The 27,377-nt window shown below is 36.6% G+C and overlaps 2 protein-coding genes across 3 annotated transcripts; both read left to right on the forward strand.

The window, feature by feature from the left end:
• Positions 1-1,066: 1,066 nt before the first annotated feature.
• Positions 1,067-17,812, forward strand: LOC140758160 (phosphatidylinositol 4-kinase beta 1-like). Of its 2 annotated transcripts, XM_073094237.1 has the most exons (16): positions 1,068-3,075; positions 4,225-4,416; positions 4,531-4,579; positions 8,171-8,303; positions 8,596-9,088; positions 9,724-9,804; positions 9,883-10,005; positions 10,585-10,654; positions 12,143-12,240; positions 12,502-12,606; positions 13,351-13,404; positions 14,449-14,592; positions 14,695-14,748; positions 14,839-14,913; positions 16,552-16,635; positions 16,723-17,812. In XM_073094237.1, exons 1-16 carry the CDS (start codon positions 1,399-1,401, stop codon positions 16,822-16,824), a joined length of 3,534 nt encoding a protein of 1,177 aa, XP_072950338.1. In that variant the 5' UTR covers positions 1,068-1,398; the 3' UTR covers positions 16,825-17,812. The 2 variants fall into 2 exon arrangements, 1 of the variants encoding a protein (XP_072950338.1); XR_012104077.1 differs by lacking the exons at positions 13,351-13,404; positions 14,449-14,592; positions 14,695-14,748; ... (1 more) ...; positions 16,552-16,635; positions 16,723-17,812 and having other exon boundaries at positions 1,067-3,075; positions 10,585-10,670.
• A 4,837-nt stretch (positions 17,813-22,649) lies between these two features.
• LOC140780085 (GDP-L-galactose phosphorylase 1-like) lies at positions 22,650-25,527 on the forward strand. Its single transcript, XM_073125408.1, has 6 exons — positions 22,650-23,167; positions 23,283-23,371; positions 23,461-23,763; positions 23,853-24,038; positions 24,131-24,391; positions 24,976-25,527. Exons 1-6 carry the CDS (start codon positions 23,074-23,076, stop codon positions 25,306-25,308), a joined length of 1,266 nt encoding a protein of 421 aa, XP_072981509.1. The 5' UTR covers positions 22,650-23,073; the 3' UTR covers positions 25,309-25,527.
• The last annotated feature ends 1,850 nt before the right edge of the window (positions 25,528-27,377 follow it).

Genomic DNA, 27,377 nt, shown 5'->3' on the forward strand with positions numbered 1-27,377 from the left:
TAAGTAAAATTATCGCTATAAATTAATTTTTAGTTTGGCAATTTTATATAAAAAATTTGAGAAATATAAGTAAAGATGATTAAGTCGTAGAGAAAGAAATTTACATATAAATTATTTTTCAGTCATAAGTTAAAAGTAGTTTATCTGAACTATCACGCTATAGAATTTATTTTCACATGAATCTTTTATTTTTTTCACTTTTTAAAAGTACTGTTTAATTAAACTAGATCTATCAAACAAAATTTACCTTAAATTTTTTACTTAACTTTTAAAGTGTATGAAATGCTAAAATAGGATTTGGAAGGACTAGTTTGGTCGTGAACTAAGTTTAGTTGCTAAAAAGTGAAGTTCAATAGTGACTATAATTTAGTTAAATTACTCTTTTTTCTTACAAAAAAATTAAAAAATAAATAAAATACATTTGGTCGGTAAAAAATTAATTAATTTTTAAAAATTTAAATTAATCGAAAGTTGACTCAATTTTACAAAATCTTATATATTTTCAACTTAAATATTTAACTCTCACCTTCTAAAAACTCAAAATTGGACAAAAACTGACATATTTATATAAATACTTTAAAAATATACCTGCCTGGGTATTTACTTTGGATTACAAGCTCATTTTGGCCAAATCCAAATACTCTCTTAAATAAATAAATAAATATATATATATAGTTGTTGTTGGTAGCATCACCTAGAACTCAATAAAGAAGTCATTTCTGTCGCCAATAATACCAACCATGAGAGTCCTCCTAGAGAAGCTAACGACATCTCAACCACGTGGCCATTTCCATCTATTTTTTTTTTTTGAAATAATAGATGGAAATGGCCATTTCCATCTATCACTTTACATTAATCTCTGCCGTCCAATTTCATCATGGACGGACGGCCGCGATGGATTCTATGGCCGATGAGATCCACCACCCGTCGCACGAAATAAGGCACACAAATTCCCATCTCGAAGGAAGTGCACACCTGTTGATGTCCACGTGGAACTCAGTAACGTCAATCGCAAGACCTCCTTCCACTGCTCCGGATGTATACGACCAACCCGTACCCCCCTCCCCCCCGACCTGCGCAATTTTTTTTTTCTTTCCCTCTCTCTCGCCGTCGACGAAGACGACGATAGCGGAGAAAGAAAGATAAGAAGATTCAAATTCCCAGAAGAAACAAATCGAGGAAGAGAATCCAAAATTTCCTGGGAAGCCCTAGAGGATTTGATCTCTCCTTTCCTTTTTAATCTTTCTTTTTGCTTCTGATCCGCTCGCCGTTCGAATCTTCGCCCCGGAATTCTAGGGTTCGTTTCAACCCTGGACGCAATTTAGGGTCTCGGCGCCCGCGCCCGCGCCCGCCCTTGCGTTTGGATCGGATCGCGGTTTCTCCGATGGCGGACTGACGATGGTGCGGTTCCTCGGATTGCCCCGCTTCGGGCTCGACGACTCTCCCCGGGAGATCGTCCGTACGAGCCCGGTCGCCGGCGGCGAGGTCGGCAGCAGCGGTTGGTTGATCCGTTTCTTCGACTCCGCTTTCTTCTGTGAGTGGATCGCCGTGAGCTACCTCTACAAACATGACCACGCCGGCGTCCGAGACTACCTCTGCAATCGTATGTACACGCTGCCTCTCCATGGGATCGAGAGCTACCTCTTCCAGATCTGCTACATGCTCGTGCACAAGCCCAGCCCGTCCTTGGATAAATTTGTCATCGATACCTGCGCCAAATCGCTCCAGATCGCGCTCAAGGTGCATTGGTTCCTCATGGCGGAGCTCGAGGACGTTGAGGATAATGAGGGAATCAGCCGAATTCAGGAGAAGTGCCAGATCGCCTCCACGCTGATGGGTGAGTGGCCGCCGCTTGTTCGTCCTCCGGCGCCCCCCGCGACAGCTCCTTCTAGCCCTAGGAGCAATCCAGTGCTCAATCGGATTCGATCTTCAAAGCAGCGATTGCTTTCCCTTGCCTCATCCCCGACGCTCGGTTTTAGCCCCCCGGCTGAGGTGAATTGTCGTGCTGATGATAGTGGTAGTAAAGGTAAGGCTTTGTCAACATCTGATGATAACAAGCTCTTGAAGAAGCTGATTCCCGGGCCGAAGGTGCGTGACACGTTGTTCTTTAGGAAGTCCATGGAGAAGGGGGAAGAGGAGTCGGATAAGGATGGATTTTTCAAGAGGTTGCTTAGGGATAGCAAGGATAAGGAGGAGGACGATTCTGACAAAGATGGTTTCTTTAGGAGATTGCTTAGGGACAATAAGGATGAAGAGGAGGAGCTGACCTCGAGCTCGGAAGGGTTTTTAAAGAGGTTGTTTCGTGATAAAGAGGAGAAGATAAGAGAGGAGGATGAAAAGGAGGGATTTTTCCGCAGGATTTTTAAGGACAAGAATGAGGAGAAGAAGGAAGGTGGGCAGGAAAGGCATGACGAGGAAGATAAGGCAAGTAAAAGTGTGGAGGAAGATGAAAAAGAGGGTTTGTTCCGCAAGCTTTTTAAAGACAAGATGGATGAGAAGAAAGACGGGATGCATGATAGACATGAAGAGAAGGATAAGGTCAATGGGAGTGTGGAGGAAGATGAGAAGGAAGGATTTTTCCGTCGGCTTTTCAGGGACAAGAATGAAGAAAAAACAGAAGGTGCACATGATAGGAAAGAGGAAGAAGATGGTTGTGTTAGGAGCACGGATGATGATAATTTCTTCCGCCGGCTTTTTAAGGACAAGAATGAGGATAGAAAGGTAGCTTTGCATGATAATGGGAGCATTGAGGAAGGTGAAAAGGAGAACTTCTTCAGAAGGCTATTTAAGGACAAGAATGAGGAGAAAAGAAATGATGGACATGATAAGAATGAGGATGGTAATAAGGATTACGACAATTTTGAGGAGGAGGAGACTTCTGAGTTTTTGTCATTCCGTAGGTTGTTTAGGGTGCACCCTGAAGATGTTAAGACTGGAGGTATCAGTGAGAATGGTTATTCTGAAGGTCCCTCTGGGAGTAGCCCCGGGACTGAGAATTTTTTCAGGCGGCTCTTTCGAGATCGAGACCGATCTTTAGAAGATTCTGAGCTATTTAATTCAAAGATACTGAGAGAGGTAATTGTAGTTATACTTTTAATAATTTATCGATAGTTTAGGCATTTGTTCTTTTCTGCTAATTGTCTGGTGTATGACCGCTACAAAGTTATGCAGTGTATTCTGTGAGCTTAGCTGCTTATGAGATTTGTGCGACTTTTGTCTTCATCTTTACTCTTTAGGATCTTAAATCATCAAGTCTATTTGCATTTTCACATGGACATGGAACACTTTCCCCTTCTAGTAGTGAGTATAAGGATAAAAAGAAAAGAAAGACAAGGAGATGATGTTTTATTTCTTTTCTTTCCTAGTAGTATATAATTTGTTTAAGAAGAACCACCTGAAGATTGCCTCATTATAGATTGTTATGATGTTGGGTTCGGTTGGCATGATCTTGTATTAAGAAGATTTACATGGGCACTACCCACTACTAGAAGGAAGGAATTGAAATCTCTCAACTTGAATCTAATTCATACATCATGGTATGTGTCTATCGTGTGAATAATTGTTGTTAGCATTCTGCATTCTCAATTGATTTTTGCAGTTAAAGTTTGCTGATTCCATATCTGTTCATGTTGGGTTAGTGGCTCCTAGGGTATTTGGATTTGCTTGAGTAGTGGTCTAACAATATTAATGTATGTTAAACGGACCAGCGGTGTCTCATAATTTCTATTCTTACATAGCAACTACACCAAGAAGACAAAAGATGAATCAAATGATTGTATTCTTTAGAGGTATGATTCAATTCTCATCCATGTCCACCAACTCACTGCCAGTCTGATTACTTGGCAGTTAATTTGATGTCAGATTATTATAGGTTTTTTTTTATCCTTATGTTAGTATGTATGAAGCGGATGATTTTTAGGTCTTTCTTTACTTGACCATTTTGTGTGTGTAGGTTACTAGGAGTATGTCACAATATTTTCACACTAGTACGTTGTAAGTTGATTTAATGTTTCACTTAGTCATATAAAACTCCCCATGGCTTGATTGGCTTAAAAAACTGCTCATTTTACAATTACATACCCCTTATTTTAATCTTTTCACCATATTATTATGCTTGTATGGTGCAGCATCAAATTAACAGACTATGATGATTATTTGTTCTGCATCAAATGACACTTTTTGATGTATGCGTAGATTTGCTTACTGCTACTCTATTTATGACAGAAACATCCTGGCTCACCACGAGAACGCAATGAAAAGCAGAATGGAAGACCACCTTTACCAAATAATGTGCTATCAGAAATTCGCAAAGGTTCCTATCATGCTTCATTGGAGTTTGTTCAATCTTTGTGCGACACATCATATGGTCTAGTGGATATATTTCCTATTGAAGATCGCAAAATTGCTCTCCGAGAGGTTGGTTAGACATACTCCATTGAATAATGATAGTGTTTGTAGTCGCCTTTCTGCCTTTTCTTTTGATTAAAGTGATTTCTGAATATGGTCTATTTGTTGCTCCTATGTTGCCAGTCTCTTACAGAGATCAATTCACATCTTGCTTCTGCTCAGAAGAATGGAGGTATTTTCTGTTCTTTTATTTCCATGCTTGATGTATGTTCTTAACTGTCTTGCTGTGCACTTGCACATTTAAGAAATGGATGTCTGAGATTGCATGGTTTGGAGTGGGTAAGATTTATTTAGTCTTTACCTCTAATTTTTGGAGAACCCATTTCCATAATTCTAATCAGCCATAGGATCCACGGTTGTGTGTACTACCATCTATGTTTACTTGCACATATTCTAATTTGTACCAGCTATCTCCTTAAGTATGACATAGGTGAAATTTTGTTTGGTGGCTTTCAAACATGGTAAGCTTATTTATGGATGAATTATGAACGATGTATTGAAAGGCGGCTGCGGATTGCGGGTAGTCACCCTACATGACTACCGCCTAGCGCCTGGGCGGATGGTGAGCGCCAAGGCGGTCTAGCAATTTAATATATGAAAAGTAAAAAACAATTGTATATGATAATATATATATATATATATATATATATATATATATATAGTATTTATAAAATTTTAATAGTGCAATTCACATCTATAAAAATAATAGATTATAAATTTATAATTCACAAATATGCATACATATTTTATTAAATAAATTATCATGATCTGAAACTAAATGCATTAGTTTGTAGTTTGAAATGCATTAATAATTGGTGTCTTTGGTGATTTCCAATGTTAACATGAGTCAGCTCTCTTTTCCACATGGTCTCTCTTTTCCACATGGTCTCTCTTTCCCACCACTCTCTTTTTCCCACATGGCTCTTCATTTTCCAACTCTTTTCCGCCACTCTCTCTTTTCCACGTGGCATCTCTATCTTTTCCAATACTTTCTCTTTTCCACTGTTAAAGCACAGAAAAAGAAAGACAAAAAGAAGGGTGGTTTTGATGCCAGAGAGGAAGAAAAGAGGAGGAGAAGATGAAACAATCAGCAATTCTCAGCCCGCTACGTGACTTGGCGGCCTATCAAGTTCACTTAGGCGGTCTGACCGCCATTCTTGTTGGCGGGGCAGCCGCTTTTCAATACAGTGATTATGAATTTCATCTGAATCTACACTACTATGGAATGTATTAACAAACCCAGTTTTCTTCATAAGGGACAGCTTATCCTCCCGTAAATCTTATAAATTTCATCCACATTATGTGCAACATTGGAATCTTGTAATCCATGATGACAATCCTTATGTATCTCCTTGATCTTTTCAATATCCGGATAGTATCTCAGATTCATGATCCTTGTGGGTGTCATCAAGAAAAGAAAGAAACTTATGGTCTAATTGAAAAAATTCTATTATATCAAGTTCAAGTTTTCTGACCCTGTCCAGTCCATCCCATGTCTAATTGAATCTAAATGTTTGGAAAGAATGTCTTTATATAATAGAATTTTTTTTCTAAATCTCTGAAAGGAATATTTTTATATGATTTAAAATTTTCTAAATGTTCTTACGTCCCGGTGAAGATTGGCTTGTAAGCAAGCATGAAAAATTTCTCTGTTTTTGATTGGGATGCTGCAAAGTGTATAATAGAATTTTTTCTAAATCTTTGAAAGGAATATTTTTATATGATTTAAAATTTTCTAAATGTTCTTACGTCCCGGTGAAGATTGGCTTGTAAGCAAGCATGAAAAATTTCTCTGTTTTCAATTGAGATGCTGCAAAGTGTAGAAATAGGGGCCCATCATCTTAATAACCAGACGCGTGAGTCCTGCTTTCAATTAGCAAGGAAGGAAGCAAGCAAAGCAAGGGTTTCCTCTTTCTTTCATTTTTAGAGAAGGGAAACCAAACGAATGGAAGCACTAATAGGGCTCGAAAGCAAGAAACAAAGGCTTGAAAGCTAACGAGGCTCGTCAATGGCTTGGATTCAGGTTTATGTTATGGGTGGAAAAGTATGGGCATTTTAATATATTTCTCGACAAACAGAAAACAGTAAGATCTACGGAAACACGTATCGGTTCAAAAAGAGAGTCTAGTTGTCAATGAAAGCAATACTGTCGCATAATTATTTTCAATCTCGGCCAAGTTAGTCTTGATCAAATTTTATAACTGTTGCTTATACTTCCAAATGAGAACGGTAATAGAAACAAATATTTAACATTTAAGGATATAAACGATTAAATAGGATTTAAGGAATTTAAATTTAAATCTGATAAACTTGGATGAAACTAATTGCGGGCGGGTAGATGAGAGCTCAAAAGACGGGCCATTATCTATGGGCTTTAATGGATGGGCTAGGCGTTAGTCGGGCTTGGACATGGCTTGACCCTAAGCCATTCCAATAGACTTTCAGGTCGGGTCGGGTAGGTCCAAAGCAGGCTTGGGACGAGTTATGACCCGATTTTGTTGGGTTGGATATGGACAGACTTCGGACTCACGGGTTTTTTGACAATCTTTACTGCTAGTATTGACTGCTTAGTGTAATTATACCTTCAGTATAGCCTATAAAGACAAGACCTGAAATTGAAAGTTATCTTGGCTGGAGATTGTAGTTGTGATCCCATACTTTAGTAGTAGGGACTAATAAAGTTTAGACTATATCAGTTATTCTAGTAACTTTTTGTGTAATTTGGCATGGTGGCTAATTTTGCATATTCTTGAATCAACTGAATGTAAAGAAGGGAGAATAGGGCAGTGGATACACATATTGTTAGATATGGTTAGATTTAATGCTAGGACTTCATTTTCATGATAGAAGCAGTGGGAAATATTTCACACTAGTTTAAGTTTTCCTTTATCTCAAGTTCTTGATTGTTTTACTCATGGATTTATGTTTTGGCCGATCCTGATCCTAACTCAAAACTGGCTACTGACTAGTTTCGGTCTAGTATTGGTCAGTATTAGTTGATCCATCTCGACTGTATCGATTGAAACGAGTTGAAATAGGTTTTTTTTAAAAAAAAAGAATTAGGCCGGATATAAATAGATTTAACCTAGGGAACATCAGTAATTTATGCCCCCAGTTGCCTTCTTTTCAAGTTTTCAGCTTTTACTTTCTATATCTCACACATACTATCTTTCCACTCCTTTATACTTCAACCGAGCTCATCTAGTGGCCAATCCAACGAGCATTTTCAGCTGCTCTGCACTCTGGTAAAATCGGATGTGTTTTTTTTATTTTATTTTATTTCTCTTATCTCTCTTATTCTCACCTACTCTTTGACTCCCTTTCTTTTACTACTGTGGAACAATGGTGAAGAGCGATCGAGATTTCTCTCTCTTATTTCACTTCTGCATCGGTAATTTACAAGCATAGAAATTTATTGATCCTAGTCAGAACTTATTATTATTTCGAATGAGTACTTTTTTTAGTTTTTAGACTTCATAAGGGAGTAATTTTTATTTTCTTATTTTTCTTTCACATTTTCTAAATATTTAAAAATTTCTGTATTTCTAAATAATATGTAGAATTTTACATAATAACAAAATAATCCAATCCAATATGACCGATATGGCTGATCGGCAATCCATATCATTTTTTCTAGCACCTGATCCTAATCCTAAGTTTTGGAGCCTTGATTTTATTATCTTATTTTCATATGACTTCATATTAATGTTCGACTTCAGTTATAATGTTCATTTTTTACTTGCTGCTTTTTGTGTTATTACAGGAGTGTGCTTTCCAATGGGGAAGGGAATGTACCGGGTGATCCATATACCTGAGGATGAAGCTGTTCTTCTAAATTCTAGGGAAAAGGCACCTTATCTAATATGCGTTGAAGTTTTGAAAGGTGAAGTGCCAAGGTATATAGGTTGTGCTACAATGCAAACTTGGTTTGACTTATGTCTCCTAATATATAGTGGTTTGATTATGGCATTTTTCTTAATAAAAAAGGAAGCTACTTGTTTTGTTCTTTAATGTGGAAAAGTTTCTGTTGATCTCGTTCTAGAGTCACGTCTTACTTTTTGTTCTGTAGCTATTCATGTTGTTTATATGCTCGTTTATCTTTGCTCAACGACTCTGAGTTGGCTTATCACTTATGGCTGTTTACTGAATAAATTGTCATTATGCAACTTACGATGTTTCCTTTTCCAGCCATTCAAAGGTTCCATTTGATGCTCAAAAGCTCTCTAGAGGAGGGATTCCTTTAGCAAATGGAGATGCACAATTACCAAAGCCTCCTCCATGGGCATATCCTTTGTGGGGTCGTCATGATGCAAATAACTATGATACAAATAGGATGCTGACATCTACCTCTCAGGCTATTGATCAAGCGATGGGTCAACTATGGGAGGCAAAAGTAAAATTTGTTCACGTTAGTTTCTCTATTGAGCAGTTCATTGGCCATTCAAGGGACAGTGGAGAAGCTGGCTCACGGGACAAAATCCAACAAGCTGCAGTTAATGAACAAGATCCAGCTAGTGAATCAGGAACTAAATCAACGAATGTTTATCGTAATTTGGAGTGGGTAAGGGTTAGTTTATCTGCAGTCCCTGGGGTCAATATGGAAGATGTAGAAGATCAAGAGCCAACACATCGGAAAGAGCATCGCCGCATTCCGAGCACAATTGCCATAGAGGAAGTAAAGGTGGGTTTTCTGAGATATTACAGTTATTTACCTCTGTAGGGTAGTTCAGATGTTTGACAGTCCATGTTTTTTGTAGTGTTAAACTTTAGTACTTTTTCTTTCCTTAGTGGTTAGTAATACTTAGTAGTTCTGATTTTTTGGTTGGTAATGCTTATGATTATGAAAAATTCATTATTTTATCTTCGGAATTTAAGATGTGGTTAGAATAATTGGAGTTGGCACTTGCAGTGCACAAGGCCTGAAATGGCTTAATGTGGGGTTGAAATCAGTATAGATAGACACTCTATTTAGCTATTTTATTTATCTTATTTGATGGGTTAGAGATATCGTGCATGCTGTAATGTGTATGGAAGTGTTCGGCCATATTTACTGGGGTCCTACTTTTGCATTTTCTCTATTATGAGAGAGCTAGTTGGTTGTTTTTTCTTCCTTTCATTGGAATTGAGGTACATGCTGACGTAATCCACACTTGTGCAGTTTTATATACTTCTAGTTTGCATATGTGTCGTCTTTTATGCTGCTATCTTGCATTTGGTTGATTTGGTTTAGTTGTGATTTATTTCTTAAGCCTGAGGCCCTAGGCACAGTTTCATGAAATCCATCTATTTGTTGATACATGGGTTCTACTTCTTTAGGCTGCTGCAGCAAAGGGACAAGCTCCGCCAGGGCTTCCTTTAAAAGGAGCAGGACAGGACTCACAAGATGTAGAACAAAAGGTGCAACATCGTCCTACAGCTCCACTTTTCGAATGGCACCTATGAATATAGTATAACAGGGCAAAACTTTTCACGCAGGTGGTAAAAGGTGGTTCTCCTAAACCTACTGATGCCTTGTCTGGTGAACTTTGGGAGGTTAAGAAAGAAAGAATAAGGCGGTCATCAGCTCATGGAAAATTACCTGGATGGGACTTGCGTTCTGTAAGTAAAAAACCTTTCTTTACATATGATTCAGTAGAGATATTTTATTTCTTGTTCTGAAATTGATGGGAACAAATTTGTTAATAGTGTTAGTTGTGATTTATCTTAATAATAGTTAGTTTATCTGAAATCATCACAATGTTTTGACCAGATGCATTAAAAATGTTGTGACTTGGATGCATTCTCACATTCTGCATTTCCTGATATGAAACATGAAACAAAGAGCTTTTAATTCAATTTTGAATCAAAGTTAAACTACTTGCCAGAGTAGCTATGTTAATATTTGGAAGTAAATTTAAAAATAAGTGAATCATTTTTATGTAATCCAATATCTTAAATTTTATATTGTGGAAATTGATTTGAAAGATTGCTTAACTTATTGCATTATTGCATCTTCAACATGCAACTGGAGAAAAAATGTGTGATGCGTTGAATTTATACTCTTCGGTTATGTGTATTGTCAAGTATTGTAGACCTTTGCTGTCATTGAGTAGTTGATGTTTCTTGCTATTGATATTTGTATGTTTCACCATCTTTCAATTCATAAACACTTTCTCTCTTTTAATGTTTACCCCACAGATCATTGTGAAGAGTGGTGATGATTGCAGGCAGGAGCATCTAGCTGTGCAGCTTGTTTCACATTTCTATGGTGGTTGCCACTTTCAGTACTAATTTCCTCTTCTTATGATCAGTGTTTGTTTAAGCTACAGTCAACTATTTCATAGTCTGGTTTCTTAATTTTAAATTCTAAAATGATCTCTTCCTTTCTGTAGCTACTGTAAGTTCCATTGTCTGTGAAAATTGACTGGTACGGTATATCTTAAAGAAATACACTTTCGCCTAAGGGTACACTTCAATTTTCTGTTGATAAATTGACTTGCAGATATCTATCAGTCTGTTGTCACATGATCTGATAGGTACCGAAAAAGGTTATAACTTAATGGAAGAGCATACTGAGAGATTGTTGAGAATGTCCTGCAATACATGGTTGACAGCAAGAAATATACAGAATTATAGGATCTTTGAAAGCGAGCTGTGCAAGTGAATAATTGTGCTAATCATGGAAAGTACATCTCAAGTTTGCAAGCAATTATGTCCTTGCTTTATCTATTTAGGATTATCTACTCTAGGCATCTTTTATAGGACTGTGATTTTAATAATATGTGCTCTGTAGAAACTAATCTCTTGATTCTCTTCTATGCGATCATTATCTATTGCATAAACTTCAGTAAATTGGAAAATATGTTTATTGCATATTGTATCCCATATTTAAAACCCGTATCATTCTGCCTTTGAAGGTCTAAATTTACATGCTAGTTTGGACAAACAACTAAATATAAGATTGATATCTCTCGCTCCTTAACTTGCTCATGTCTTCCTCGGCTGGGAGCAAAAAGTAAAGATGTTCTCATTGTTTCTCTATTGTAAGCAAGAATTCCGCTAGATAATATCTATTTTCACTACAAATAGGAAAATCATATCTAGGGATTATTTCTGCCCTTTGTGAAAGGAACATACCATCTCTAAAGACAGCAAAAGTCAATTGTTGCAAACAACTTGTTTAACTTGTTATGGAGTGTCACTGCTTTTTTATAATGCAATTTAACTCTTTGTGCACTTATCTTTATGGTGTTTACATTTTGCACTATACTGATTGCTTTTGAAAATTCTAAATTTAGTGTTTCCTAAAACTAAGTATATGCATGGGAATTCTCTTCAAACTGCCTTGTGTGGGGACCAGTTTCTAGTTATAAAGATTTACCCTGTCTTTCAAGCACAACTTTTAGTTGCCTCCATTTGTTTTAGTTTAGATTTGCCGTTAGATGAGTTCCTTTGACCAATATCTGTGTGCACCTTCTTATTGGGATTAGATTGTCAGCAGTTTCCTGGTTATCTATTGCCTAAGTATTTCTTTTATTGTGCAATATAATAGCTCCTTCATTAAGCTGTTTTTTTTAATCTGATTTAATTGACCCTGTTTGGTACTAAATTCTACCTTTCTGATGCATGTGAGATTTTCCATGTTTAGATTTATCTCATAAAGCTTCTTCAAAATTTTCATTCTGTATTACTGTGATATATGGGAATCTTCCAATTCAAATGGTTTTTACTTTTCAATGCTGTGTCTTAATGTCAGACATATATCAAGAAGCTGGGTTGCCACTTTGGTTGCGTCCTTATGAAGTTCTTGTTACTTCTTCCTATACTGCCCTCATTGAAACCATTCCTGACACGGTGATTATCTCTCATTTCTTCTTTGAGCTTTTATGTTTTTTCTTTTTAATTTGTGAGGGCGTCACTTGATGTGACCGTAAGGCTTTCCTTTTACATCTAAGAGGTCATTGGTTGAAGTCTTGAAAATTGCCTCTTCAGAGATGAAGGTGAGGTTGTGTTCCTTTTTCCCTCCCCAGACCCTGCCTAGGTGGGAGCCTCATGCATGGGAGCACCTTTAATATCCAATATTTGTCACTATTTTAATGTCTTCTTTTATTGTAGGCCTCGATTCATTCCATTAAAAGTCGGTTTCCTAATATCTCAAATTTGCGTGACTACTTTATAGCCAAATATGGGGATAATTCTCCAAATTTCAAACTTGCACAGGTATTTTACAACTGTTTACATTTCCCTTTTCAATAGTCATTGACTGATCCTATGTATGTTTATCCACCAAAACCTATTTGTCTAACCCTATACTATGTGAGTATAGGTACACTTGGCTAATCTTTTGATTGATAATTATAATATATACATGTATACCAAACTTGAAATTTAACATTAATGTATATATGCACTTCTGCTTGCTTTCAAGGAACCTTCTATTTGGTTTTGTAATGTAATAATTAATACATGCCTCTCTAGCTGACCAATGTGAACTATCCGAACAAGTGGATGAGTTTAAATGATACCCAACTACCAACCATCTATCAATGTGAACAGCCACACATTTGGATTATCTCATACAGATAATCAGCTTACATAACCATCTATCATTGCGGATAACCACCATATGTAGTTTAACTGAATTTGACAGTTCACTAGCCCGACTGATTGTATTAAACCAATAAACCAAATTAATGAAGTCTAATTACTAATCAAATGCTTAATGATTATTTTTACTAACTGCAGTTTCTGCATATCATATTGATTTTCTAATTGTGCCCGTGATACTGCCATTTGTCACTTTAATGTCAAATCTCCTCAAGCCTGTAATATGTTCCTTGCTGTAACATTGCTTGAAGTTAGCTATTTTATTATGTGTCACCGCTTGTTGATGTTAATTGAATTTGTTATTTGGTTCAAAATTTCAATTATCTTTTTCGTGCTAACTTCCAATCATTTTTGTAGAGAAATTTTGTTGAGAGCATGGCAGGATATTCCATACTCTGTTACCTACTCCAGGTACTTCAAAGTATTTTGCCTTGGGTTCCAGATCTCTGTTTCTAAAGAAGTTCATCACTTCATCTTTTTAAAATTTTGTGCTTCACTTCACTTAGATTTACTGAGATTGACATTTCTTATCCCACAATTGTCAATGCTTTTATGGTGGTCTAAAAGTCAAGGATGCTCATATGCTAGTGACTCAAATTAAGACACCATCTTTGACTATCTTGCTTTATTAGGATGCTTTTTGTTACTACAGATGCTCAATTGCTGTGGTAATTGGGCTTCCTTAAAATTTGTAGCCTAAAAGTCATCAAATGTGCTTCTAGGCATTCATTTAGAGCAGTGGAAGGAAAGGGCATTTTATACTTCCTAAAGTGCCTACAGGTTTCTCTGTCTAATGGAATACATCCATTACTCTTTATTCCAGATTTACTCTGTCAGTGTTTGGCTGAACATGCAAGTATCAATGGGTCCAGCCTAAGCTTTATTATACATTAAATCTGTCCTGCAAATAAAAATGGATAATTAGTTGACAAGCTGGGTTGATCTTATAACTAAACGTATAAAGCTTCATTTCTGACAAAAATTCAAAATCATAAAATTAGCATGCAACCTAAAAAATTGTGCATTTTCTCATTTTTGTTTTTAATCAAAGCATTGATATAAAGAAATTGTGTTGGACTCTAGTCAGTCTACACTAAGAGTTGAGCAAATCATTGTGCTTTTTGGTTACTCATGAGAACTGATAATTTGTGCTTAGATGTGGTGAAAGCCTGAAAGGTGAAAACCTTCAGAACATACTCAAAAGGCACAATGTACTATTTTGTGACCTACAAAGAGTAATCTGCAATTTGGGTTTACCCCCACTCCTTTTCTTTGAATTATGAATAGAGTTGTACAATATCTTCATCATAAGCGTATGATACCGAACTTTTAGTTGATGGAACATGGTAGTTGGCAACTGATGTAGTTATTTATGAAGAGCATGTAAATCTGTTTTCTGAGGTCTCCGCAACTGAATTGTGTACTTATTTAGAGGATATTAATCATGTTATTCAGGTCAAGGATCGGCACAATGGAAATCTCTTAATGGACGAAGAAGGCCATATTATTCATATTGATTTTGGTTTCATGCTATCCAATTCTCCTGGAGGAGTGAATTTTGAGAGCGCCCCTTTTAAATTGACTAGAGAGCTTCTTGAGGTCGGATATCATCTCTTTTCCAAAGTGTTGCAATAATAGACTCTTTATCACTTGGTCGATGGTTTACTTTCTTTTGACATCATATGGCAAACTTGATGCTAGGTGATGGATTCTGATGCAGAAGGAACTCCTAGTGAGTTCTTCGATTACTTTAAGGTATGAGTTAACATAGATATCTTTGCCACTATGTCATCTGGAATTTTTATGGTCTTTCTCAACTCTTTCAGATGCATTTGTTTTTTTCAGGTACTATGCATCCAAGGTTTTCTTACTTGCCGGAAGCATGCTGAGCGAATCATACTTCTTGTTGAAATGCTGCAGGTAATGTCTCTCTCTCCCCCTCCCTGCTCCCTCTCTATATACATTACATAGTATAATTTGCTTTTCTGCTAAGCTTCTCTTTTATTGTACCAAGTAATGTAATGGTTTTGATGTATAATGTTGGTTTGAGTGTTGGACAAGTAGGAAACATGTTCTAAAAGCACATGGTAAGATTGATGAGTGGAAATGATTGATTAAAAGCCAGGTACTAAATCATCCACTGGCGACCTTGCTCCTTTACTCCGTCAGAAAATCCAATGAAAGAAAGGACTACTCAATATAGTTTGAACTAACAATTTTAAGACTATCTATGATAAGTCATTTTAAGGTTTTTCCTGTAGACGTTGAAGTCCTGAACTTTTGCCCTTGTTATTTTTTATTCTTCTTAAGCCTTTGTAAGTTTTAACCATCTCAAGTTCTTCATATGATAGTGGCTTCATCGTGACCACATGGTATCAGATATCAGATTTGGATATGAATGCTGTATTATGCTATGATGTCCTCTACTTAAAAGATGTAGGTGTTTCAGGAATTTCTCATATTTCTTATTTGTCACTTTAAATTTGAATCTAGCTAATGCATTTACTTCTGGTATTCAATATTTGTAGAATGTTTCAACATATAATTATGCCGTTTAGCTCTTGAATGATAGCATCTAGATTGTTATCTAGATATAAATGTATGTGAGATGTTGTTCATTATATTTCATAACATGAGACGATGACTACTTATCTATAGTTGAAATTTCATTTCATAGGCCCAAAGTGCTATTGTAAATTATTCCATGTGCATAGGCAGGAAAACACTTTTTTTTTTCATATACTGAAGGCAAACAGATTATGACTTAAATGTAGTCAATGTTCCAAAATAAGGCTAAGGTGGTCCCCCAAGGCAGAATTAGCCTTGGGCTGCTATGTTTTGTTGTAGCAACCCTAAATGACATTTTGGTTAGTGGCGCCCGATATGGTGGGCCGAAATAGCAGTGGCGCTCGATATGGCAGACCGAAATAGCGTTTTGGTCAGGTCTCACACTCTTTTCTCTCTTATCTCGTATCTTTTTGTTCTTTTTATTGTGAAATTTTTGCCATGTTCTTGCATGGTTCCTAAGTTTGATTGTATGCTATTATATTTTCCTTTCTTCACATGATTTTCATTTTTCCCCCACCATCCAGTGCAAAGACTGCAAAATTTCTTGCTGCAAGAAATTCATGTAGTAGTCTTCTCACTGCAGGAATTTCTCTGTTTTTCTTAAATATCTAGAAGCAGACAAGCAATAAAATTTGCTTTTCTTTATTATTAATGAATTGTCAATTTTTAATTAGGTTATTTAAGGTGATATTGCGATAGACTTAATTACATAGTTTCATGTCTTTCATTTTAGACTATGTAGAAGTTAGATAGCTTAGAAAATGTAAATTTATATCATATGTTTAAGACCCCACCTTGGGCGCATGTCACCACTCACCTGCCATGGCCCTGCCACGTGCGATGAAACCCCTTGGCCGCTACATATCTGGCGCATGCTTTCTAGAACATTGTGTAAAATCATTCAAACATGTTTCCAAGGAATTTAACTTTTGTGCTATTGATGAACGATGTCAGTGATTTCAATTCATTAATTGGTGCTGCCCATTTCAGGACTCTGGCTTCCCCTGCTTCAAAGGCGGTCCTCGTACTATACAAAACTTGAGGAAGAGGTTTCAACTTAGCCTCACTGAAGAGGTCAGCGCAGTCGTTATCAACCAATTATTTGTGTTTTTCCAATTAATTTCACAAATTCCTTATTATTATTATTATTATTTTAAGCAGCAATGCGTCTCTCTGGTTCTTTCCTTGATAAGTAGCAGCTTAGATGCTTGGCGTACACGGCAGTATGATTACTACCAGCGGGTATTAAATGGAATTTTATGAGGTGTTCTCCTGTAATGTTGTTTTGCTTGCCTACTTGCTGGCTTGTTTCCCTTTGGAGAATCAATTCTAGGGAAATATGCTAGGCAAGTGGAATCTGTCTCGTGGGGTTATATGCTCTTACTGGGTGTTTTGATGTCATTGCTCTGCATCTCTGAAGTCTTTGGAAGGTGCAGCTTGTTTCGGAATTGCAGCATATCTTTTCAGGGTGATGAAGGCATTGAATCATTGACAGATTCTAGCTCGAAGCTTTAAATTATGAATTTGCCATTGATGAAGTCATTGTGGATACTAAGCTTAGCATACATGAGAATTTAAAAGTGAAGAATAGTTTCGATTTTTGTGGCTGTACAGAAAAGATTAATTGATGAAGACAGGAGAAAATGTAAGAGAGACAAAGCACATTGGTGTACATGCTAGTCAAGTCTTGGGGGAAGTTGCACTACTCAGACTTGAGCATCAATAGAGTTAGCAGTTTGGAAGTTGTCAGACAAAAGAAGTTTGTACATTCAAAATTCATGGATAAGAGTGCACCTGAGCAGAGGAAGATCAAGAAACGTGTAGCAGTTCTGCTTCCTGCTCTTGTCAATGTTTCAGTCATTTCTTGGAAATTTCCTCGTTGTTTCCTAATTTTTTTTCTCTTGGTCTCTTATTTGGCATAAGCTTGATGCTTGAAATGGATTTAGGAGCCACCGTAAAGTACAGTGTACATTATCCGCAGAAGTGCTTTTATGGGTTCTTTCATGAAGTTAATGGATTCTCCATTTTATCTTGTTCAGTGATGAATGTATTGAAGTGAGCTTTAGAGGGTTTTTTTGTTTTGTTTTTCGCAATTGTTGATTGCTCCCTATTTTGTTTCTTTTTTTCTTCTTTTCCTTTTTCTTTTTTGCGAGATACTGCATCCAGGAAGTTGCTTCTGGTACATCTTCTGTATCGACATAAACTCAGTTGCAATACAGGAATTTAAACAGAAAATTTCTTTTCTTGCTTCCATTTATTATGTGTAAAAGTGCATATAATCACATCCAGTTCCATTCTTGTGCTGGTTGTGGTATTGAGTTAAAGTGGGACACCTCTCATTTTATCATCATTTGTGAGGAAAATTCCAGGCATGGGCAGTCGTCTCTTTATCATTTCATTTAAAGAACTCACCCAGCTCCATCATTTGAGAGTGACCTCGTTGTATATTACAGTATCAAGTCCAAAGAGCCGGTCTTAATAATAATACCATTATTTGTCGTATATAATTTTAGTCGCGTGCATCTAATAGCTCTGATTATATTTAATAAATATTAACATTGACCTCCAATGGCAAACTCAAACGCAACTGGAGCTTCTACGTTAACATGGATCAAACTGCGTACGAAATTGGGCATTAAAATAAATTTTGGTGCTCTCCAAGGACATCGTGGCGAGGATTAGGACATATGGACGAGAGAGATTTTCTGGAGCTGGGAATTTGACATCAGCGGCCAGTGGCAACCCAAGAGATAAGATTTCATGTTTGATTATCATCTTCTTAGGAGATCTTCTAAGATTGCCAGGACTAGGAATAGGGTTAGAGACAGTCAGGTGCTTAGATTAATAAAGCAAATTATCATCATCGTTGTCCTTTAAGGTTTTAAGATTGTTGGTAGTTTGGTCGACGGTGCTACTAACTTTATGGCTGCTCATATATCTTGTAAGGTAACTAGTCCTCGGCGATCACTGTCAGTACGCCAATCTGGAAAATGTTTGGTGTCGGCTAAACGTTTGTTGGAATGCTTGAGTGAGAAGGCAACCACACAATTGACAGAAAATCTTTTTCTTTCTTTTTTTTAATTTCTCAATGTCCTTGGATCATCTTCAAGAAAAGGTTAGTATATTTTAGACCATCGGATGAAAAAGAAAAGAAGCCATGCTCCCATAGAGTTGCCATCATGCATGACCAAAGCCAATTCCAATTCCAATTTACCTTCTTCTGTAATTGTAATCGAGTCATGCTCTCTCTGAGCCAATGCATTAAATTTAGATTGATTAGATTCAATTTGAGCGTATTTCAATCTCTAACCACACACGAGCTGTTCAGTAAGTAAATTCTAAGTCTATTTCGGATCAAGCTTAAATTCAACTAAAATTTTTAACTTAAAATTAAATTCGAGACGGAGCCAATCATATCGGGCATTACTTTTTTAATGCCAATAATAAGGCAATAGCATTACCTTAAAAGATAGCACAAAAATACATTAGGTATCGGAGAGGATACCCTCCGTACCCATATATAAAAAGACTAGCTTTATTATATTGTCAATGATAATTTAGACAGCTTGCATATTGTGACGATGGCATGCTCTTGGCCTCCTTCCTTGTTCTTTCTGTCATTTGAATTCAACCAATTAATCGACTCCACATTTTCTTTTTTAATTTACAATAATTTTTTAGTTATTTTATCATAATTTTTTGTTTCTTCCAATAGAAAGCTAATTTATTAGCATCACTCCATTATTCCTACTTAACGTGTATCATTTGTATAAAGCAACCAAAATGTGCATATCTATCCACTTGGAGCTAAACTTGATGATTTCATTGGCCAGAGGCAAATAGAACAATATCAACATAGAAATTCCAATCAGTAGTCCTTGAAATAGCATTATAGTATTCATCAATTATTCAAGGAAAATGACACCCAAATTAATGGGAAGAGAGCTTGGACAAAGCTAGTACTACTTTGAAAGCTCCTTGATTTGGACTAATAAAATAAAATTCTAATTTCTTGTGGAAGGCAATCTAATTAGGTATATATTTCTCAGATTAGTTGATCTCATAAGAAATGAATATTATCGAGGCGGCAATCAGGTCGGTTAGGGTTTCGAAGTCGTCACGGTAGGTTATCACCCAGTAACATTGGTAAAAAGGATAATTATATTTTTTTTTTACACTTTTGTGGAGATGCCCTATGTTTTAGGTTTGTATGATTTTTTCTTTTAAAAAAAAAGAAGGTTAAATACCAAATATACCCCTTCATGAATTTTATAGGATATTTACCCTAAATTCTAAATCATTTGATTACATTGGTTAAGTTAATTCTTAAAAACAAAATAAGCATCACAAAAATAAGGACCTAAATGTAATTTGCTATGCATAAAATAAACATACACTAGATTTAGATTCTAAGAAAAATATTAAACATTAATTGGAACTACTAATAATAAATTGCTCCACAAACAATGACCCTACCCTTCTTTGCATAATATATTCACTTGCTTCATTAATTATAAATACATTGTCCTTGAACCTACCACAAATTAACACGTTGCATTTCCTCGAGATTCGCGCCCATCTTAATCGTACTTATTGTTAATTACTCTCTTAAGCACCACATTTAAAAACAAGACTTAAAAAATTATAAGAGCATCTACTATTTTATCACATGACCGATCCTTGCAATTGATGATATGATTAAGAAAGTACCAATGCTTGGATCTACATCTCAATCCAAGATGGGCACTGATTAATATTTAAATCATGGAAATAATTATTAATTATCATTTTATGTCATTAATATTAGACTTCTAGGGCAAGTAAGTTGTATTAGATTGTACTGAGTGGAAGAAGATGAGTTTGATTTGAAAAGAAAAAGGTCACAAATTTATATTTTGGACTATAGGAAAATATAATGTTCTGTTAGACTTTTCAAATATCCTAATTGTCTCTCTAATAAGTATCAAAAGTAGCATAAATTACACTCTATATTTTATCTATTTTGTAACCAGTATCATACTTTTTCCTTATAATTCTCATTTAACACTCTCTGTTAATTTAAACAGTATCAGCAAACGAATATTCTGCTATAATATATAAACTAATTTATAAATATCTAAATCACTCATTGCGTCTTTAAAAGAGAAGCAAAGAGAAAGAAAAATAGTAGAGAGGGTATTTTAGTAATTTGATCGATATCAGTTAGTCAAAATAACGTCAGAGTGTCAAACGAGAATTATAGAGAAAAAAATAAGATGTCAGATTATAAAATCATCGAAGACAGTGTGTGAATCCCATTTTACGGTGTTTGAACAAAGAAAGTATAATATGAATTATAAGTTTTCCAAATTTCTATATCACATATGTCATTATCAATTGCCATATTTATTTATTTTCACTAAATACTTTCAAAATTTACTAAACACTAATAATAAGTAGTACTTAATTACTTATTAGAAGCTAATTCACCAAAAACTTCACTACTTTTTTTATTTTATTTTTAAAGATATAATATCTCCCACTCTAAATATAAAAAAAAAAAATATGAAATTCTCATCTTACAGTTAGTTTATAATCTTAATAACTTATATAACATTTTTAATTAATTTAATAAACGGATAGTATTTATATTTTCATTATTTATCATGGTCGGAACCTTCCGGGCAAACTATCTTTGAACATTTTATTCACGTTACTATCCAACTCCCCCAATTAAATGCATCCAATAAATTTATCCCAACCATCTCTCTTCTACACTCTTTAGAACGTGGAATTAATCGCCAAGTTAAATAATTTATTATTAGATTCCAATCGATGGTAGCCAAGAAAACTATCCAAGAGAACATACGATTTGATAGGGAGCCCGGATAGCGACGGAATGAGACGGATAGTTTATACGGAGCCAAGGGAATAATGCACGGCTGGAGGAGGGCTGCCGGAATAAGCTATCCGCCAAGGGCATTGAAAGGAGAATAACTCACCACGTTTATCCTATTCTCAGCTCTCAACTCTCTATTGGATCCCTTCAGTCCACATGACCAGTTTTCTCCTCGCACTATCTCATTCATCTCAAACAATTATTCCACCAAACCTTTGGCTGGAATAATATTATTCCGCTCTTGTTTTTCCCTAAATACCCTCAGTCATAAGCTATATTTGTGTAATAATTTAGAGGATAAATTATAGTTTATTCAGGCCATATCTTAATTTACCGGTATGTTTTATAGTTCATTAAGTTTTAAATAAGGTTACAACATGATACACAAACGAAGGAGAGATAGGATAAAATCCTGAAGCAAGCCCCGCTCTGGCTGATAACTAACAGTAAGAATAGGTATCAACATGTAACAAATTAGGTACTCATACAAACAAAAATTAACGGAGGGGATAGGGGTTCGCTCGGTTATTTAGCCACCAATGAACTGCACTGATTTCGACATTAGCACCGATAATTTTTAGTAAAATTTTTAACTGTTATAACTGAGTTTAAATCATAAGGGGAAAGATATCCGATACCCTTTACTTTATCTTATTTTGTTTGAAACGAAGCATGGGCATTATTGTCAATTTAATTATGATCACTCCTCCAAGTAGCGACCTTTGTTAATTGATGACAATTATTTATATAAAGATTTAACTGATAAGCCATGGAACTTATATCCACTCAAACTTAAAACAGTTCTCTAAAAGGTAATGAAATACTTTTAGTAGCATAATTAGAAAGTTAATAGTAAAATTATTTCTATTTATTCTGGGTAAATTAGTCATTTTACCCTATAGCAATATTTATATTGAAATATAAATTGGGTAAATTACTGCATGACCACAAATAGGGAACTCGGATACCAAAACTCTCTGCAACCTCGAATGTAGCATTATGCCAAGAAGAGTACTTGGCAGCGAGTCATTGGATCTCAAACATGGCTGTACAGCTGCCAAGTATTCGTAAGTATTGAAATCGTGCATTCCTTTTCTGCACACGATCCTTGCTAACAAATATGTGGACAAGTTTCATGCGGATCCCACCCTTGGGATCCAAAGAATCCCACCACCTCTCGTCTTCCTCTTCCTCTTCCTCCTCCTCCTCCTCCTCTCCTCCCTCCTATTAATAACTCCCCAAAGCCTTCATCCCAGAGGAGGAGAAGACACCAAGAAGTCCACTTTTGCCTTCCCCTAGAGCCCTCCCTAAGAGACTTCTTCGTGTTCGCCGAGTTGGGTAACCACGGCTAAAGTTGGATCCGGCCGGTGGGGAACCCACCGCCTCTTCTTCCCGCACCCACAGGTGGATTCTTTTCCTTCCCTCCTACTCTTCGACAAAGAGGGTAACCCCGCCCCGCACGGCGGTCGCGGAGCCCTACCTTCCGCTGGTGGTAGCCCCTCCGACCTCCTCTTCCTCGCCGGTGGTGGTTTCCTTCTTGGTTCCATCCCTTACTCCTTCTAATCCCCTTTACCCGAGTGCATACTAGTGAGAGATAGAGTTAGAGAGGTAGATATATAGAGAGATTTGTAAAGATGTTGACCATTAAGAGAGTTCCCACCGTGTTGTCGAACTACCAGGAGGATGGTGGATGCGGCCGGAATTGCCTCGGGAAGTGCTGCTTGCCTGGTAAATCTCAATTATTTTCACGATTTCCATCCGACCCATTTCGCCTAATTGGGATTTTTATCGGAAAGTTGTGTTCTTTTTGTTTTCTGATTGATTCATACCGTCGTTTTCGCAGTTTCCAAGCTTCCTCTTTATGCCTTCTCTTCCACGGGGAAGGGAGAGGCCTCGCCGGACTTTTTTCTGAACACCCTTTTGCTTGGGCAGGTAACTTTTTATTAATGGAGGTTAAAAGTTTGTGTTTTTGTCCTTTTCATATGAGATTTATTTGGATTTTTTTTTTCCTGTGGTTGTAGTGGGAGGACAGGGTGAGCAAGGGCCTTTTCCGGTATGACGTCACTGCCTGTGAGACCAAGGTGATCCCCGGAGACCATGGATTCGTCGCGCAGTTGAACGAAGGCCGCCACCTCAAGAAGCGGCCTACCGAGTTCCGCGTCGATCGTGTCCTCCAGCCATTTGATCCTGCTAAGTTTAATTTCACCAAGGTCGGCCAGGAGGAGGTGTTGTTCCGATTCGAGGCCGGGGAAGGCGACGAGGCATATTTCTCTGAGACTGCCTCTGTTGATAAATCCAAGACGCCTAGTGTTGTAGCAATCAATGTAAGATTGTCTTTTGATGTATTAATCTTAGTATGCATGGATATGGAGCAATTCTTTTGAATATACTCTGATGTTTGTATTGGTTACAGGTGAGTCCAATTGAGTATGGCCATGTTCTGCTGATACCCCGCGTGCTCAATTGCTTGCCACAGAGGATTGATGCTGAGAGCTTCTTGCTTGCTCTTCAGATGGCGGCAGAAGCTGGTAGCCCTTACTTCAGGCTGGGTTACAACAGTTTGGGTGCCTTTGCCACCATCAATCACCTGCACTTCCAGGTAATTGCTCTTCCATTTTGACGAATAGAATTCAAAATTTAGATTGCGATTGATGAACTCATGAAAGAAGGTGTATGTTTTATGATCTACAGGCGTATTACTTGTCAGTACCCTTTCCTGTTGAGAAGGCGCCAACCGAGAGGATACCCCTTGCTGGTGATCTTTCTAAGGGTGGTGTGAAGGTCTCAAAATTGATGAATTATCCTGTGAGAGGACTGGTGTTTGAGGGAGGAAATTCCTTGACTGATCTATCTGATGTGGTGGCCAATGCTTGCATCTGTCTTCAAGACAATAACATCCCATTTAATGTGCTCATTTCTGATTGTGGCAAGAGAATCTTCCTGTTCCCACAGGTAAATACCAGAATGACATTTAATTTCTCAAGCATGCTTATCTTAGGTAAATAATCTTGTTGGAGAATAAAGATAATATTGTGTCTGTGTGTGTGTAGTTGGCTCCTAATGCTTATAGGATGAGAACTTATAATTGCATTCACGTATCCATGAAAGAAGTCATTAAAAATATGTTCAAACTTTTTAATCTTTACTTGGAGAATATTCATATGTTCAGTACCTGTATTCAATTTCTTGTTCTATATGTCATATCCTCTTGATTATGTTTCAATCATATCTTGCTAAGATGGTAGTGTTTATGAAAGATTAGGTCTAGGTAGAATGCTTAGGCAGATGCTTGAATTCAGAGTAACTTATTTACAAGTTAAACGATTGCAAAGCATTTTTCTTTGATTAATACAAACCTGAAACAAGAAGCAATACTTGTATCTCATAACTTGCAGCCTCATGCACTACTTTCTTATCTAGTATTTCCATTAAGAGTTATGTTAGTTAACCATAAAGACGGTCTGAATCCATTCGCATGTAATACTGTGTGCAGTAAATTTGAAGAAGCTTTTGCTGATTTTTGTCTTATGATGCAGTGCTATGCCGAGAAGCAGGCTCTCGGTGAAGTGCCCCAGGAACTTCTGGATACCCAGGTTAACCCTGCGGTGTGGGAGATCAGCGGTCACATGGTGCTCAAAAGGAAGAAAGACTATGAAGAGGCATCAGAAGACTATGCATGGAGGCTGCTCGCCGAGGTCTCTCTTTCTGAGGAAAGGTTCCAAGAAGTGAAGGCATATATCTTTGAGGCCACTGGTCTTGTGGAGTCCGAAGAGGAAGAGAACGGCACAAGTGAAAGTAAAGAAAATTCCTACCAGACCACCCCTGTGGCTCCTCCTCATTTCCCAGAAGGCTGCCTGGTCCTCCAGTGAATGAGATAGCCTTTGTGTTTCTAAGACTGCTACTACTTTTGCTTAATTGTGATATGCTGGTATGAATAAGGGCAGTTATGGTACTGTTTGTGTGCAGTGCCTGAACATTCTCCTTAGTCTTTTGTATTTATGGTTGGTGAACCCTATCTATCTTCAGAATGTGTGCAGATTCTGAATGTAATGGATGTTTTTGGAACCTAATCTATGTTTTACCTCGTACACTGTTGTTTACACATATTGTGGTTGATCTTAGTCGACATCATGGACAAATATATTTTTCCTTATCAGCTACAGGTGAGTGATGAACTTGACTAATTAGAGCAATGCTACATGGACAAATATATTTTTCCTTTTCCAAAGGAAAAGCCCGCAGGCAAAAGATGCCATTCATGACATCCTAGCTATTACATATTATAGCCCGATAAAGAAAGCAAAGTGGGAAGAAATAACAACTGCCCTCCGGAAATTTGGCCTCGCAAGTCATCTCGAGTCCAAAGGGTGTAAATGAACAGAGCTTGAGCGATCTGAAAAATGCTCAGCTTGACCGACTCGGGCTATCTCCTGTCCGATAAGGTTCCAACTCTGCTCGGTAGCTCAATGGGCTTAATGGATACCATTAGGGCTCGGCTTGATTAGATTATAGTTTTGAGCCTTAAAAATAAGCTCCTCGAGCCGATACTAGCTCGGCTTGATTGGATTATAGTTTCGAGCCTTTAAAAAAAAAAAGCTCGGCTCATTAAGAGCTTAAGCTGAACCAACGGGCTTTTCTTACGGCCCTAATCTCAACCATGAAAGAACAATCCAAGATTAACAAAAGGAATCGTCCCGGTGCAAAAAGAAGTAGACTCAGACACCACATCCCAACACAAACCCTAGGAAGCTGAAAGTCAGATGTAGAAACATTGGGCATTGGCTTCATACTCCACACTCCAGGTTAGTTCTCATTGCTTAGCATAACATAGTGTCTTCTCTCACATCTTCACCGTCTCAGAATCAACCATAATATTTTCTTCGGTAGTGCTTAGGCTATCTCACAGTATACCCAAAATGCAAAAGATTTTCTAAATAAATTGCATTTTCAGGAATATCTCTTTTATGTTAAGCTTCTGAGTTGCAAATTATGAGCTTGATGAGGAGCTAAACATCATCATAGTTATCGTAATCGGATCAGACATTTACCTAAATATATTTTAAATATTTAAATTATATAGTTATATTTCTAAATAGTTTTGAGAACTAAAAGAAAATCAATCAAAAACGGATCGGATACGGATCGGATAGTATTCAATCCATATCCGGATTCGTATTTTTAGTTCGGATACATATATTGGACGAATAGCAAAATTTAAAACCATATCCTAACTAAACGGGTACGGATAATTTTCGGATAAAAAATCGGATCTTAAACGGATATTGATTAAATTTAAAATAATTATAATATTTTATTTAAATATAATTAACATAAAATTAGTAAGAGTCTTGCAACAAATAATTTTTTTGTATGTCAAATATATAAAATTAGAGAAATTAATCTCTATAAATAATATATAACGTATTATAAGTAACAATATTAATATTTACTACTTAAATAAACAAATTAAAAACTATAAATTATTTAAAAAAATATGTGGGTAAACGGATATCCAATATCCATATCTGAATCCGAAAAATATATCCTACTCGTATCCGAATCCGTGTCAGAATTTTTTTTCAAAAATTCTATCCGCATCCGAATCGGATAAAATTTTTTTATCTGAATCCGTTCCGAGTCAGGTCGAATAGCGGGTCGGGTCGGAGTTAATCCGACCTGTTTTCACCCCTAACTACATGACTTATTTAAAATTATATCTTAACCACACTTCTAATTATATTATTACTTTAATTTCCTGACTAAATATCGCTTAAAATAAGGAATAGAATAACTTAAACATTATTATGTAAGTAAAAATAATAATAATAATAACCTAGTCGGTTTATAAAAACCGTCCCATTCTGCCAAGTGCCAACTATCCATTACAATTACAACCAAAAAAAACACACACACACAGTAACAAAAACAAAACCATTTT

This window comes from Typha angustifolia, chromosome 3, assembly GCF_048772165.1.
Source record: "Typha angustifolia cultivar Huaian chromosome 3, ASM4877216v1, whole genome shotgun sequence".
Taxonomy (NCBI): domain Eukaryota; kingdom Viridiplantae; phylum Streptophyta; class Magnoliopsida; order Poales; family Typhaceae; genus Typha; species Typha angustifolia.

Excerpts from the sequence above, each read along its gene's own strand:
- LOC140758160 (XM_073094237.1), top strand. The coding sequence starts at position 1,399 with ATGGTGCGGTTCCTCGGATTGCCCCGCTTCGGGCTCGACGACTCTCCC. Across the intron at positions 10,655-12,142 it reads GCTTGTTTCACATTTCTATG|ACATATATCAAGAAGCTGGG; the intron begins GTGGTTGCCACT and ends TCTTAATGTCAG. Across the intron at positions 14,914-16,551 it reads TTCTTGTTGAAATGCTGCAG|GACTCTGGCTTCCCCTGCTT; the intron begins GTAATGTCTCTC and ends TGCCCATTTCAG.
- LOC140780085 (XM_073125408.1), top strand. The coding sequence starts at position 23,074 with ATGTTGACCATTAAGAGAGTTCCCACCGTGTTGTCGAACTACCAGGAG. Across the intron at positions 23,168-23,282 it reads CGGGAAGTGCTGCTTGCCTG|TTTCCAAGCTTCCTCTTTAT; the intron begins GTAAATCTCAAT and ends TCGTTTTCGCAG. Across the intron at positions 24,392-24,975 it reads GAATCTTCCTGTTCCCACAG|TGCTATGCCGAGAAGCAGGC; the intron begins GTAAATACCAGA and ends CTTATGATGCAG.